Genomic DNA, 15,742 nt, shown 5'->3' with positions numbered 1-15,742 from the left:
CAAAAAAGTAACACATTGCACATAACAAACAAACACGTAGGTCCTCTGTCGATTTCAGTGTTTTTCCACAGCAAAAAAATGAAAATTATCCACTTTATCTCTGGAAACTGGGGAATCTTTCTGATTTCTCATCTTAACCATCATAACATGGCTGTTAACCTCTGACCTGCTCTTCTCATGCGGCCAATAAGGTCTCGACTGTCAGGCCTGAGCATACAGCAAGAACAAAGACTGGCGCTCTGCCGTCTCCTCTGGCTGTCAGTTTCTATGGCGACTATCGATGCAGCATAGAGGGAGCGTTGCCAGGGGTAACAGGAGTTAAGACTTAATTAAACAGATCAATACATACTCACTGGGGTGTGTGTGTGTGTGTGTGTGTGTGTGTGTGTGTATGTGTCATTGTTCTTGCCTTTGATGCGTAATGTGCACTTGTGTTTATCGTGTTTGTGTGTGAGTCAGACTGCAGGTTCAGTTCATCCTGGTGTTAAATACTACTAGTGTGTATCTGTGTGTGTCGTAACGTTGCATTTACAGTCTCAGCAGGAATCCCAGGTGGTTCTTAGTGGAGCTGAACACTAAAGGACTGTCTCTACACGTTTCCTTTCAACACGCAGCATGTCAGCTCTCATAAAACTCCTCCGCCTATCTCCCTCTCTCCTCCCGTGTTTTTCCCTGACTCCGTCTTGTTGTGTTTTACATTTACATCTCGAATGTCTTTTTGCTTCATTTATCTCTGTCCCTCTGTGTTTGACCCTTTTTTTCTCCTCTCCCATCCTGGAAATGTCAGCAAAAATTGCTCTCAGCGGCACGTCAAAATCCACCATTCGTGAGACGCCGTTGACGTCGGATGCTCTCCCAGGATAAAAGTTGTTGTGGCAACCTGTGCTTTGTACGTGCAATAAGTCCATGGTTAGCCAGATAAAGAGCACAAACAAACATATGCTGTATCTCTCTCTTTTTCTGTAGTTGTTTTTTAGCCATACTAGTACTATAGCTGTAGGGTTTGTAGGTTGCTCTGCCCACTGAGCTGATCCAGACAGAAATATCTCAACTCTTGGAGCTAGTGCTCTCAGTGCTGGGCACCCAAATATCAGACAGACGAGCAAACCGAACTACAAAGTCAGGAAATACCCATTGGTGCCAAACATTTGGTTTTGGGAGATGGGGTTTTCACATAGTGGTCAGCGCGATATTTTTTAAAAAGGGAAATAGTTAAGAATTTGACTTTCTTGTGAAGCACTTGATCATTACTCATTTGAAACAGCTGTTTCTATTTAGGTGAACCTGAATCAGAGCACTTATGTTGCAGAAGAAAATGCAAAACTGGCATCTGTGTTTCTGTTTCCCTGAGTTGAATCGAAGGCTTGTACAGTTATTCAACCATTTGAGGCCTATTAAAAACACTGTGGACAATGAAAAAAAAATATATATTTGTTTCAACATTACAAAAGAGGCTACATTTTGTAGATCTATCTTTTGAGAAAGTGTAAATCCTCACAGACGCAGGCCAGTTCTTGTCTCATCTTGTCCCGAGAAAGCACACTCTATTCTCCTTGGAACATTAATTTATTTTGTCCTGAGAACAGGCCTGTCACGGTGTTTGAAGAGGTGGTAATGAGGGACGTGTTGGGGCTGACGTGTTGGAGGCCTGCCAAAACAATTACAAGTTTGTTAAGTTATCTCTTCTTCCACGCTCTTCCTGACTTTTAATGGTATAACTTGAACATCCGACTTATGTGCAGGAAACTGCGTCTTTGTCCATCATGTAGAAAAAAGACAAACCGCTTTTGTTGTCACTCCTCCAACATGTTTTCTCCCACTTTGTGAAACATTTGATGACTGGCCTCTTTTGTGATTTTTTCAGAGATTGACAGCTTGTATCTTAGTCTCCCTCCCTCCCTTTAATTGCCTTTTTTGTCCTTACTGTTACAAAATGCCACCCTTTTTGCTATATTTACCGTTATTTGCCTAGAAATGTGTTTACCTAACTTCAGTGCACAACAAAAGAATGGTTAGTCTGGTATAGTTGCATTGACAATGTGTATTCTTTATGAAGTTACCAGAAAAATCTGCAATTTTGTTTTGTCGGTTTTAACTCCACTTAGAAAGCCATATAAGTTTTAGGTGTGTATGCTAGATTGTTGGCAGGATAAAACGTAAGAAATTTCAATGAAATTTGGTGGAAAGCTGGACCACAGGTCAAGGAACACACGATTTGTTTAGGGGATTTATAAATGATTTATGAACATTTTATAACATATTTTCTCACCGCACTTTGTTGGATAAAATATAGTCAGAGTAAGAGAGTAATCTTGAGTTGTTCTCCTCTGCATAACATGGTCCATCAATGGAAGTGAAATTAAACACAAATTTCCTGCTGGTCATTTCTAAACGCAACCTTCGTGTCATTGCCACTCCAATAACTCCATCACATTCTGCTCTTCTCTGACACCTTTCACAATATTCAACTTAGAGAAATCCGATTGACCTCGTCCATTTTCTCTTTCCCCTCCTCTCAATGTTGTTACTAAGTAATTCCTCCATTGATTACATCTTGTCTTCCTCCTTTCAGTGTACAGATAGCTTTCAGGCTGTAATGTGCCCATTAGAGGCCATATTACAGATAAATATATCTTAGAAAATGTGGTTGATATAACGGTCAGCTGCATTTCGTAAGTTACATCTCTGTTATGTAAGATGTTGCCACACTTGGCATGGATTTGAAAATTTCACTGTGTCAGCATTGTATTGTTACAAGGAAATGTTGCAACAACCAGTTACAGAATGCATACTGTATGTGACACTATCATTCAGTGGGGGAAAACAGTAAAATTAAAATTAAAACAGCTAAACTGTCAGATAGACCCTAGGGCAGATAGGCACTCAGACAACTCTAAGCAGTGATCCATGATATATAATGTCATCTTAACATGTTCTTGTGGCTAACATGGTAGCAAAAAGTGTAAATGTCTCCAAAAGTTTTGGTTTGCCATAATATCCATGGTGGCCAGAGAATGATTCATACTGACTTTTCCTCTAGTGCTATCAAGAGGTTGACAGCTGTAGTTCTGAGTGAAATATCTCAACAATTATTGGATGGATTCCCGTTAAATCAAAAAATAGTCTTGGTTGTGATCAGAAGCAACTGCCCGCAGTTTGACATGTAGACTCAGTGGGATCAGTAGTATTAATAGCCCTTTCTCATTTTAGGTTTTTATTCAATCCTGCTTCATGAAGCTTTGATAGACTGTGGGATTGTCAATTATTGCCTCAAAGCGATCAACAAATGTTGTCTTTTTTCTGACTTTTTAATTTGACTTCTTCAGTTTCCACCTTATTGAACACTCCTCTCTTTGTCCGTCGCTTCCTCTCAGATTTGCTGTCATAGCCTCAGGCTGTGCCAGCTGTCCCAGGTTGGTGTGTCGCAGAGAAGGCTGTGGTGCCGAGTTCTGCTACCACTGCAAACAGGCCTGGCATCCCAACCAGACCTGCGACTCCGCCCGCCAACAGAGGGCGCAGTCCCTGCACACCCATAGCAACCATTCACCCAGCTATACACAGGAGCAGGGACCCGGTAAGTACCGGGAAAACACACCTATTGGATCAAAGTAACCACAGTCTGACATAGATACCACAGTTTCACACACACACACACACACACACACACACACACACACAGTGTGCGTGTGCGTGTGCGCGTGCGTGCTTGGTGCAGACATATACAGACAGATAAAATCTTTTTCCCCCAACATGTCTGACTTGAAAATGTTTTTCACACCTCTGAGAACTGTCTTCTTCTGTCAGTCCTTAGCACATGTCACTTTCCTCACACTGTCAGGGCGCTGAGTCAAACTCGTCTGGCGTCTGTTGTACCATCTCCTCTGCGTTCCCACCGCTGGGTGATGCATGCAGCTTTCAACCGAGCATGAAACCATAGCATGAAACGCTATTTATATCACAGTTTCTCCTCTCTATAGTTTTGTAACTACAATGCCCTGCATCCTGTCATGCAGCATTTTAAAATGTCACCGTAACTTTTCTTTATCTTAACTTAGTTTAGTCATATTTTCAAAATGGTATATTAAGTAACTTCCTTACTAAAGTGCTGTACTGTGTGATCTTAGTCCTCTTTGTCCATGGAAATTCAACTGTCTCATCAGTTAAACCACAGAGTAACTTAAGAAAACAACAGCACTATTCTGTAAGTGCAGACCAAGTGTATTTTTTAATATAGTTAATAGAAACCATTTTGAGACTATTCTTTATTGGACATATGCATTGACTTTAACTGTACTTTCACACAATAACAGAGATATTTTTAAAAATACTGATGGTCAAATTAAGCTGTGCCAAAAACAATTAGAAAGGACAGATTCTTTAAAATGTCACAGTATTGTAATAAAATGATTTTAAAAAATTGCACAAAGCTTTTGTCACAGACAATTTAATTGGTGTCATGACTTGATGAATTCCAACACTGAGCCATTAGCTACTCACTTATAAGACATGCAGTTGTGTGTGTGTGAAATAATATGGCAATTTATGTTTCAATGAAGTTTGTTCTGTTTTGCCCTAAAGTACTTTTGACATTTTGGGAAATACTCAGTTTCGCTCTTTAGATTTAGATGAATTGACTGAATGGGAAGCTGTGAGATGTAGTAGTAGTAGATCTAGAAGTACATTTACTCAAATACAAGTAAAATTTTAATGTATTTGTAATTTACTTTGCATTTTATCCTGTGTTATACTTCTACTCCACTAAATTTAAGTGGGAAATATTGTACATTTTACTACAGCATTTATTTGACAGCTGTACTTACTGGTTATGTTGCAGATTCTGATTATTAATATAAAACATAATCAACAAATAAATAATGTGTTATTATAGATTAAGCTACCCAGCAGTATATAAAATAGTTCAAATGATCCTTCACCGTCATCAACTGCAACACTCATTTAAATATTGTTGTTGAGGCAGGCTAATTGTTTCCCCCTGTTTATAGTCTTAATGCTAAGCTACGCTAACTGTCTCCTGGCTGTAGTTTTATGTTTACAGCACAAACATGAGAGTAGTATCAGTCTTCACATCTAACTCTCTGTAAGAAAGCAAAGAAGCGTATTTCCAAGAATATTGAGGTAGCCCTTTAATGCCCTTGTTTTAGTGATGATAGATAAAAACAAACATCCTTGCTTATGCATATCTTTAATTCCATTTTTATTAAAAAATCTATTAACTAAATCCCTCCAGCTGTCCCCAGTTATTCATCTCTGTCTTTCCCTAATACACCACTTCCAATCCGCCTCCCTCTGCCAAGTACTCAGAAGAGCTGACATCAATCCAGAAGGATGAAACTGACTCATAAAAAAACTCCACGTCGCTCCCTCTCTGTTTGCCTGTTCACACCTGCTGCTTAGTCACCTGGATGTAGACATATGTACAAATACAGAGGAAGAGAGAGAGAAGAAGAAATTAGAGGGAAAGAGAGATGCAGGAATAAGAGCAGGAAAGATGGCCGCAGAAGAAAGAGAGGAGGAATGGAAAAAATGAGAGAAGAAGAAGAAAGAGAGGGTGAAAGTGAGAGTATTGAGTCATGTCAGCAGAATACAGAGTACACAAACAATAACAACTACTCCTACACACGCACGCACACACTTGGCCAGATCTAGCAGAGTCTCTTCAAGTTAAAATGCCAACATGTTACTAGCTCCAGAATTCAAACACACAGTAAATTGACTTTTCTTCTTGGCTTTCTTTCCTTTAAAATCCATTAGAGTGTAAACTGCTGCAGTTGTCCAATCCATTACTCTAATAAGGTTTGATTTTGTTGCCAACAGACAGAAAAGAGAGAAAAATACGGCTAAATATTTGTACTTTAACTCTTTTTTGGAGTCTTATGAATTCAAAGGATTTTTTTAACCAGGTTCAAAGAAGAATAAACCAAATAGCTTTGTGTTTTAGGGGTTTAATATTACTAGAGATTGACTGAAGAATTTAAAGTTATACTGCTTGATTTTGTTGGGCGGCCTAAAAAGTCATTGCTCACAACTGAGTTTCAACATTGAGTTGGGAGGATGTTTGGGGTTTAAGGTGGATTTTAGGTGAGGTAATGAAGTCAGGGACTGTCGACATTCTGGGAAATACACTCCCACTTCCTTGTTAAGAGTTAGTATGTGTCCGATAATTGCGAAGCTATAGCCAACACCCAGTTAGCTTAGCTTAGCATAAAGACTGGAAATGGGGAAACAGCTAGCCTGCTTCTCTCCAACTGTGACAAAATCCACATAAGAACTTGTGGTCAAATCTATTCCTCAAATAAGCATAGACTTCCGCCAGTTACCAGTCTTTATGCTAAGCTAAGCTAACCAGCTAACTCTCTAAAAGAAAGCTAATAAGCCTATTTCCCAAATTCAAAATGAACAACTCAACTTTTTAACCACAATCAAAAAATCTGAAATCAAAGAAAAGAATTTAATTCAGACTCTTCATGTCTTGATATCAGCGATGTCACTAAGCGCTTCTTTCTGCCCTCAGCTGATGACATCAAGCCCTGCCCTCGCTGTGGTGCCTACATCATCAAGATGAATGATGGGAGCTGCAATCACATGACCTGCGCCGTCTGCGGCTGTGAGTTCTGCTGGCTCTGCATGAAGGAGATTTCCGACCTGCACTACCTCAGGTACTGACATTTATTCTTTCACTTTTTATATCGTTAGACTTGTTTCGATGCGCAACTAAACCTTAACTCTCTCCTTCATCTTTCCTCCCGTCCTCCCTCCTGCACTATCCCTTTCTTCTTCCTCCCCCCCTCTGTGTTTGTCTCCATCAGTCCATCTGGCTGTACGTTCTGGGGGAAGAAGCCTTGGAGCAGGAAGAAGAAGATTTTGTGGCAGCTGGGCACCCTGATTGGAGCTCCAGTCGGTATCACTCTCATCGCAGGCATCGCTGTTCCCGCCATGGTCATTGGCATCCCCGTTTACGTCGGCCGCAAGGTGAGAAACCCACAGAGAGTGCAAGGAAGCTGCAGTTACTAGTGCAGCATAATAAACCTAAGTAAAGAAGTATAGTGCTTTTCTTGTTCCTCTAGTTTGTAGTATTCTCTGTTTAACTCTTCTGTTAAGCAAGTTTGTAGTGTGGAGCGTTTTATTAAATTGTTTAACTTTTGACCTTGTTTAGATTTTAGATATAATCCAGCATCTGAGTCTAACTTAATTAAGTTTTTTCACCCATTTTCAGTCAAACTTTCAAACAATCAAAAGGAAATGGAAATTAGAGACGTGGAGGGGACTTTTTGGGGAGGAACTGATAAGGCGAATTATAAAACATTATTTATTTAGAACTTTGTTATCTTTATACAGTTATAAACATTCAAAGTGCACACTGAAACTAACAGACGCTTCCTTTCTTCATTTCCCCTGTTTGCAGTTAACTAAAATGTCTTTCAAAGTGAGCAACGCTTTTTTTCTTTTTCTTTATGGTCAGTTTATCTTTGTCCACACTGCTATAGAAACCAGAAGTGTAAAACCACACAGTTGTGGCAACACACAGAAAAAGTTTACAGCACCGACACATAGTCATTCTTTCACAAGACTCCTATGGTGATTATCTGGAATTTACAACATTGCAGAAGGAAAACCCTTTCGTCTAAGTTTCACTCTGCTGTCCTTGTTTTAACATAATGTCAAGAGTTTTCTAGAAATGACAGAAAGTACTTTTGTTTCCATTTCCATTCACGTCAACAATCAAAATGACCTCAGATGTTGGCACTTTACTTTTAAGTAAATCCCACAGATGACTTTTGGTAAATTAAGGCCCACTTAAATGGCAAATTAACTTGAAAGAGTTATTAACACCTCTGTTTTTTTATGCATCAATGAATGAAAGTTTTAAATTGAAGTTCCTATGAAATAAGGCAGCGATACTGATAGATCTTTTAGATTCATTGACATTTAGTTGAGGCAGAGCTGGAATTTCAAGCAACTGAAAAAAGTACATGACATGAATTGATTCACAAGAAGTGAATGGGACCAGAAATAGAGACTTTCCTGTTCCCCTCTGTCTTGTTTTGCTCACTTTTAAAATCACAAATTTACATCTTTTATTGGAAACAGTATTTTTTGTGACCTTTGTTTGTTTTATCATGTTGGCTGTTTACTTGGTGGGAAATCTAACTATTATTATAACATAGCAATCTTAAAGGTCTTTAAAAGTCATAAACTGGGCTTTCTAAAATCCACTTTTGTCTCGATAAATGTTATGGTACCATGGCTTTGTTGTGTTTTTGCAGTTGCTTATACTGTTGTATTATTGGAGACAAAACTACTAGTGACAAAATAGCACGTGCAAAGGACTGTGGTCTTTCAAATAACTACAAGAGGAAGGAAATTGACAATGGGCATTTGGTAGAAGTATTTGCTCCACACTAACATGCTATAGCACTCTCTTGTGGAGAAGAGCAAAACTGCACATTTCAAATTAAGCCAGATCCGGCACAGCGTGACATGTTGGAAGTGGTTAACTTGTTGATTTACTGGAGCAGCTCAGTAACAAACAGGGTTTGTCTCCCTCATGTTAGATCCTGCCCAAATATCTCTAAGTCAAAGAATTACTGACAGAATCATTTCATGAAATGTTTCAGTGCTAATTTTGCTAGTGAGAGTAGTGAAGCAGCCTTGTTTTACTTCTTAAAAAAAAAAAATTTGTACTGAAATAATTAGCACTGTGTTTAAAATGTAAACGTGGATTCTTGCAGGAGAAGCTCTCTGTTGTATCACACTATATATTACTATGTGAATTGCATCTGAACTTGTTTATTTTTGTCCGTGTGTGAAAACATGTGGTTGGTGTTTTAGTGAGTATTTGTAGATTGTAATTTAAGTTCCTCTTGAGAAACTAACAAGTCACCACTAACAAGTGTTTCCACAGAGTCTAAGGCATCGTAGCTGCCATTGAACACAGAGACTACTTGTCCAAGGGATTGTTTCTAGGAATTTAGGGGTTTTAACAACCCCAGGAAGAGTTTACAAATATATACAAATTACACATGTTTTGTTTAAGGATGATTCTAATGTTTTATGTAACTTTGAATATTGTGGGCTTTACCATTTCCGAAAAGTCACAGTCCTGGCAGTGCAGAGATAGCTTTAAAACAGCACACACGTAAATAATCCAAAGGTTTTTGGGAGAGGAATATGGACAGCACAAGTCGTGCCTACGGCTTTGATAGAGTCTGAAGGAAATAAAGATCAAACGTTATTCTTTATATATTTACTTTTCTGGTTCCATGACAACATTGACATAATATTGATCCTTTTTTCCATCCGTCATTTTAAATTCACCAAAAATCTGACCTCCCCAAACCTATACCAAACCTTAACCACCAGCCCTGCCCATGTTCAGCTTTCCCTCTGACCTTCTGTGATGAGTTGGAGATGTGTTTTAACTCGTCTCTTTTTGCTCTCCTCTGCTACAGATCCACGCCCACTACGAGCTGAAGAAGTCGTCTCGTCACAGGAGGAACCTGGCCATCACAGGAGGTGTGGCCCTGTCCATCATAACTGCTCCGGTCATCGCAGCTGTCAGCGTCGGTAAGAAACTCGACAAGACCGCCATCTATTATGCACTGTGAATCTCTCTGAGAAACTGAGAACAGTTGGTTTATCAGTGTCTAGACACACATGGCTGTTCATCTCCTAGAATAAGGGAAAGGGCAATGAACAGCTACATTTTAGAGAGTAACCTAATATTTTTTCTCAAACAAAAATGATATTCAAAGATTTTTTTAAATGTATAGTCTCTAAGTAAATTCTCTCCTTATACTCTCATGCTCTTTTCCTCTTTCTCTTCTTTCTTTATTACTTACTTCTTAAACTTTATTGTGATCATACAACGTACTCCTCGTGTCAGAGCCGAAATTCAAATGAATAAATCTAGATCTTCTTTTACGCTGATTATTCACTCTATTTGTGTGAAACAATTTCTGTTTCCGTCCCATTTCAGGTATTGGTGTGCCCATCATGTTAGCCTACGTGTACGGTGTGGTGCCCATTTCTTTGTGTCGCGGAGGAGGCTGTGGTGTCAGCAGAGGGAAGGGACGAGGTGTACGGATCGACTTTGATGAGGACGATGGTCCAATCACAGGTAAGGACAACAAACTGATAACATTTCCTTCAAAGTAGAGTGGGAGGATGTTATTTATTACATCTTTATATTACACCTTTTCACATGTGCTATAAGGAATTTTCTCTATCTAATTCTGCAGTGGCAGATGCATGGCGAGCCCTCAAGTCACCGAGCCTCGGTGAGAGCAGTCTGGACGGGGCTGTCAGCGGTTTGAGTACCACCTCCCCCAGCGAAGGTCTGTCTGTGGCCCCTGGGAATCTGGGTGATACACCCCACTTTAACACCCTGGCAGGCGGAGCCCTGGGAACACGTACCGGCAAGTACAGCAGGTGAGGAAAAGCTCCAAGTGTAAGTTCAAGGGTTGCTGCGTTTGAGTCCCTCTTCCTGTCCTGCTCTATTCAGTCATTCTTTACTATTTATGTCCTAATAAAGCAGAATGAAAGTTATTCATAAGAAAGTAAAATTTGATTTGCTTCATACTGAGATGATATGGGTAATGTGAAAACTTAACTATAAACTATTAATATGCTGTATTTTTCTCTCCAAAATGTCTCTTTAAACTTAAAGGCACTCTTAAATTGTCCAGCCCACCACATGTAGTACTTCACAAGAACAAGGACAACACTTCTAATTAGAATTTAAATTAAATTTTAGGGTGTTGATAAAACAATCACACCGCAATATTGATTTAGTAGCTATTGGTGGAGCTTTTCAATGTATCACACTTCCTCATCAGATGAAGTTGCACAGCTGTCTGAGAGATGTAAGGACTTCTCGTCCATGAAGTAAATGAGCAGCTGTTAAATAGACCTTGCGGTGAGATTATTTTGTCATAAGTCTCAAGCTTAATTTTAAGTTGATTTCTTGACCCTGCAAACTTACCTTTATGGAATCAGCTCAAGTCAAGAGAGTTGTGTCCAAAAACAATAATTACCTAAACACAAAATCTAATTAGAAGTTCCTTAATTGCCCATTGGTCATAAAATATCAAGATGTCCTGTTGGTGGACATAAAAACAAACTAGGTGTGAAAACATGACCTCCATTTGCAGAGGTAATAAAAATAGTTGAATTAAAAGTGTCATGGCTCTTCTCATGGTCTGTGTGCACTGCAAATGTTTTTTTTGCTCCTCATTCAAGTATTGATAGAACAATAGAACAATGTAATTTGTAATATGATTGTTTGCTGTCCTCAAGGCTGGAGGTGCAGGCAGGGGAGTTGGCTAAAGAGTCGGCCCAGAGGGAGACAGGCAGCCTGGGAGCAGGGAGCGACTGTGCCAGCACCCGTGGAATGGCCGGATCCATCATCTCCTCCTACACACTACCTGACAGGTGACACTTTTGTCTTCTTCTGTGGTGTCTTTGGTCTCTTTCTGCACTGATGTTTTTTTTTTTTTTCTTGACATTTTACTTTTGTTATTGCAGAGTTTCGTCTGTCGTTCTGTCAGATTAGATTTGGATGTGACTGAGATTATAGAATTAGAACTAATCTGATGACTTGGCAGGTTGATGCCATGATCTCATGTCATTGTCTCGTTTGTAACTTGTAGTCTTTTGCTGCTTAAATCCCCCTCTACATTAGTAGCATGCAAATACTTGACAGGAAATAGGCCATATCACAACATCATTGCGGAGCTTCACGTAAATGCATGTGGCTGCTGTGAAAGGAAATCTTTTTTCTCGATGTTCCTGCTTTTTAAACCCATACAAGCATTTAAACTATTTTCCGGTTATATATATGGGTGTTAAGCAGAAGATACGGCCGTGTTTCTGAATGGTTTTGTTGTTAAGAATTTGATGTCAGCAGACTACAAGACCATCAAAATTAAAATTACAAAAGTACACCGTGTTTTAATTCTTATATATTTATCTTGCCTTCATCATGGTGGTGTCTAAGGCCGTTCTCAGACACATATTCTTTAGCAAAAACAATCTTACATCTTAAAAGGCTCAAAAGGTTGAATATCCGTTTTTCAAAACAAAGCAGCAAATTCTGTATGCTTTTTACCTTTACCTTTAACACACATTTATGGATAAATGATTTCAAAGTCAAACTAATGTTGACTCAGTGTATCTGTCCTTTAAATACATTTCCAATTGTTCTCAAAAAGTTCCTGTTCTATATAACTAATATAATCCAGTGGACCCTACAAAAGTTGTTGCAAGTCTGCCATTATAGTCCAAAGATATCTTCCTCTCTGTGTCTTCATTAGAAGTATCACACTGAGACTGACTTGTTGTAAATCATGTGTCTCTGCAGGGAGTGCACCAACCTGGAGATCCAGGTGGACATCGAGACCAAACCCAGCCATCTCTGCCTGACCAGCGAAGAGGACCTAACGCCGCCCCCGGGCTCTGCTGCTATGGCGACTGTCTCAGGAGGGGAAGAGCCTCAGGACTGCAGCTCCCGAAGGGGCGGAGCTTTGTCTGGCTCTGCGTTGGGACTGTCCCCAGGAGCATCAATCAGGGAAGGTCTCAGAGACGTCACCCTGGCTCAACCGGAGAGCATCCGCAGTGACCTGGAGATGTCGGACACTCAATCAGACGACATCGCAGAGCTGACGTCAGACGACTGTGACTCTCCTCACCCGAAAAGCTGTCACCTGGGGGCCGGCCAGCAGCCCCAGGGCCCCTCCTGCCGAGTCCTGAACCCCTCCGAAGGCCTTCACTGTCCCGCAGACAGTAACGTCATCCTCTACGTCTGAGAGCAGCTCTCAAGATTGCACAAAAAAACAAACCAATCCCCCAAATGTTACATTTGAGCTCTCTCTCTTTACTTCATGGCTTCTTCATTTCTCGTTTGCTGCTTTTGCGACTCACAGACACTTGTCTTAAACACAGACAGGGTTTGTTTACTTTTGTCTGTCTGTCTGTCTTATCTATCTACCTGTCAATCTCCTCACTGAGTAAATTGTCAGGGCTCTACCTCTGAGATTTATAAGATAAAGATTAATGTTTACTAGTTGGTGCAAAATGCCTTGGCTACTTAAGCAAAAAGAAAAAAGAGGTACAAATTTTCCACAAGAAATATTGCAAATTTGAAATTATGAAATAAGGTGAAATGTCACCAAGCACAGCAGAGGGAGAAGGACAGAGGGGATGTTTATAACAATGTGTGAATGAATGTGGGCTTTGCACACAACTATTGTGGCTTTATTTTCTTCCTTTTCCTCTATTTATATTCAGATGACCTTGAAATTGTATTATTTGCTGTGCGCATTATTCTGCATGAGCCATACCTTGTGTGAAAGGTTATAAAGGGCAGTGTGTTTCTGTTACACTGGTGAAAGTTAAAGTTTACTTTAGAGGATAAATCTGTGCTTGAATCTCACTTTCCCTGCACAAGGGACGAGAAGCAGGACTGGGAGAAGTTTTGAAACTACAGAAATAAGTGATTGAGTTCTGACAATGACATGGCTGGTCTATGAGAGTTTAGGACCTTTTCCACACTGAGGACATTTTAAATAGTCAAGGACAGCCCAGTATAGGGGACAGGGTTGTCCCACTTTTTTGTTCTGAGATGTACATCAAACACTCATTTATCATTTCACAAATGATCCACTGAGACACATATATACGTATAAACGTACCTAAATATAATGTTAATCTCATAAAAGCAGAAACCAAAAGTCCTGCTGGTTTTTCTGCGATTTTTAGTCTTCCTCAGGGGATGGAGTTTACTCATGGTGATAACATTTCTAACTATGACAACTGAGCAAACTCTGAGACTGTGAGAAAGACTGAGCTGTGGTGGAAAACCCCTGAAAGATGGGACTTTTTACGGTCATTTTTGAAACTGAAGTGGTTACAAGTAATTCATTGCTATCTATAGTATATAAAAGTTAAAGTAATAAAATTTGAATGGATTTTCGCTAGGACTGCAACAAATTTATTTTCTTTAGTGATTATTCTACCAATTATTGTCTTAAGTTGTTAGCAGTTCCACTCAAAGGACAAATTTTCACCTCTAATGTTTTAGATGGTTTCATTCCAGCAACAGCTTGAGGGCCAAAAAAGGTGAAATATTTGACAATTTCAGTCCAAGGTCCAAAACATTTATAAAATAAAAAGTATAATATATATATATTTATATATAATATAGAAAATATTGAAAAACATCCACTATCATTTTCCAACAGTGCAAAACCTAAAGATTATCAGCTTACTGACATGATATGACAATGAAAAACCACAAGTCCTCTCATTGGGGAAGCTGGAACCAGATAAATAATTAATAAAATAATGATTAATTATTATCAAAATAGCTGCTGATTACTTTTTTGTCACTTGACTAATTGATGAATTATTTCAGCTATAATTTGTGGTCATTTTTGAAGACTCATGGTCACTGAGGCTCTGAATAAATATATTTTCCTCTGGTAGGAACACTTGAATTCCACCTGAAGCTGGCAGCCTAACCCGACGCTGCTCACTGTCAGAACTTTCTCACTGTGGTCCTGCTGTGTGTCATGTGACTGGACCATTGTTTTGGCTGCCAACACAACAGCATGACACACGCTCGACTAATTTTGGTTTCCGATGTGTTAACTTGATGTGCGACCCACTTGAACATTGTGAGTGAATGAATGGGCTTCTGATGAATGTATTTGTTTGTCCCATGTTGTTTTTGAATGAGCACTTGTGCACTTTATCTGAATTTATTGTATTTATCTTTGTTTCAGTTTTTTTTTTGCTATTCATCATCTGTTACTTGCTTTTTTAGTTGCATACAAATGTCTGTGGTACAACCAAAATAAATCACCTACCAGAAGGCCTTTTATGTTGGATGTAACTAAAGAAGAGTTCGGCTCCAAAACATCAAATAAGCATTTCTTTTAAACAGATGTTTGTCAAGTTTATCATCCAGCCTTTTTTAAAGGGCATCCAAGGAATCTTTATCAATTTTGTGATTCAAGGACTGTAATTATGATATTTTTTTATGTTTGTCTGTATTAGTTTGTGTGTTACTAATCATCTTTTAAAAGTCAATTTCACTTTTGGAGCCAAACACTTCAAATATTGATGCCGATAAGCTCTTCTTAATCATACTCACTAGCCTGAATTGTTTCTTAGCTTTGTATCACCTCTGTGCTTCGGTTTCTACCAGGTTTTCTACCAGGTTTTCCTTTAATCTGCAAGGAATCGACTTGGGAACCTTTTTCATCTCAGAGTAGCTTTATGGATTTAGCTGCTTATATAACCTGGCAGTGCTTTGTTTGGTCTGCACTTATCACATGTTTCTGCCTGCCTGCCTGTGAGAAAGCACGCGAATGTACCACGGACAGAGTGTGCGTGTTAATGGAAGTGTCCCATTAAGACCACAAGTGGTCCTGTCCTTATTTGAAAAGGTTTTAGAGTATATAGATAGCAATATTTAAGTGTTATTATATTATGTTTGTGTATTTCCTGTCTCTGTTCAAGCCCTGCCCTGTGTGGGGTTGTACAAGCAGGACTGTGAAAGACAACTTGTGGACCTTTGGGGAAAATTAAATAAACACAACCTGATGTTGCACCAAATAGTCAAGTCGTTGTTTGTTGTACTGTGTATATGTGCATATTGCAATCTTTCCTAAGCAATTTTGCTGAAACTGTAGAAGCCATGAGAATTTTTAAATGTGCAAAA

At 39.3% G+C, this 15,742-nt stretch overlaps 1 protein-coding gene across 2 annotated transcripts in view; it reads left to right on the top strand.

Moving 5' to 3' along the window:
- Positions 1 to 15,631, top strand: part of rnf19b (ring finger protein 19B) — a 35,698-nt gene extending 20,067 nt beyond the window's left edge. For both annotated transcript variants that reach the window (XM_046059169.1, XM_046059171.1), the window contains 8 exons: positions 3,375 to 3,574; positions 6,533 to 6,677; positions 6,828 to 6,990; positions 9,471 to 9,585; positions 9,998 to 10,138; positions 10,260 to 10,449; positions 11,317 to 11,451; positions 12,380 to 15,631. In XM_046059169.1, the coding sequence (XP_045915125.1) occupies positions 3,375 to 3,574; positions 6,533 to 6,677; positions 6,828 to 6,990; positions 9,471 to 9,585; positions 9,998 to 10,138; positions 10,260 to 10,449; positions 11,317 to 11,451; positions 12,380 to 12,824 (1,534 nt within the window). In that variant the 3' untranslated portion in view covers positions 12,825 to 15,631. The remainder of the gene's footprint in view (positions 1 to 3,374; positions 3,575 to 6,532; positions 6,678 to 6,827; positions 6,991 to 9,470; positions 9,586 to 9,997; positions 10,139 to 10,259; positions 10,450 to 11,316; positions 11,452 to 12,379) is intronic.
- Positions 15,632 to 15,742: the final 111 nt, after the last annotated feature.

The sequence above is a fragment of the Micropterus dolomieu genome, linkage group LG09 (genome assembly GCF_021292245.1).
Source record: "Micropterus dolomieu isolate WLL.071019.BEF.003 ecotype Adirondacks linkage group LG09, ASM2129224v1, whole genome shotgun sequence".
NCBI classification, from domain to species: domain Eukaryota; kingdom Metazoa; phylum Chordata; class Actinopteri; order Centrarchiformes; family Centrarchidae; genus Micropterus; species Micropterus dolomieu.
The sequence above is the reverse complement of the archived record's forward strand: the minus strand, read 5'-3'. Positions and strand labels throughout refer to the sequence as shown.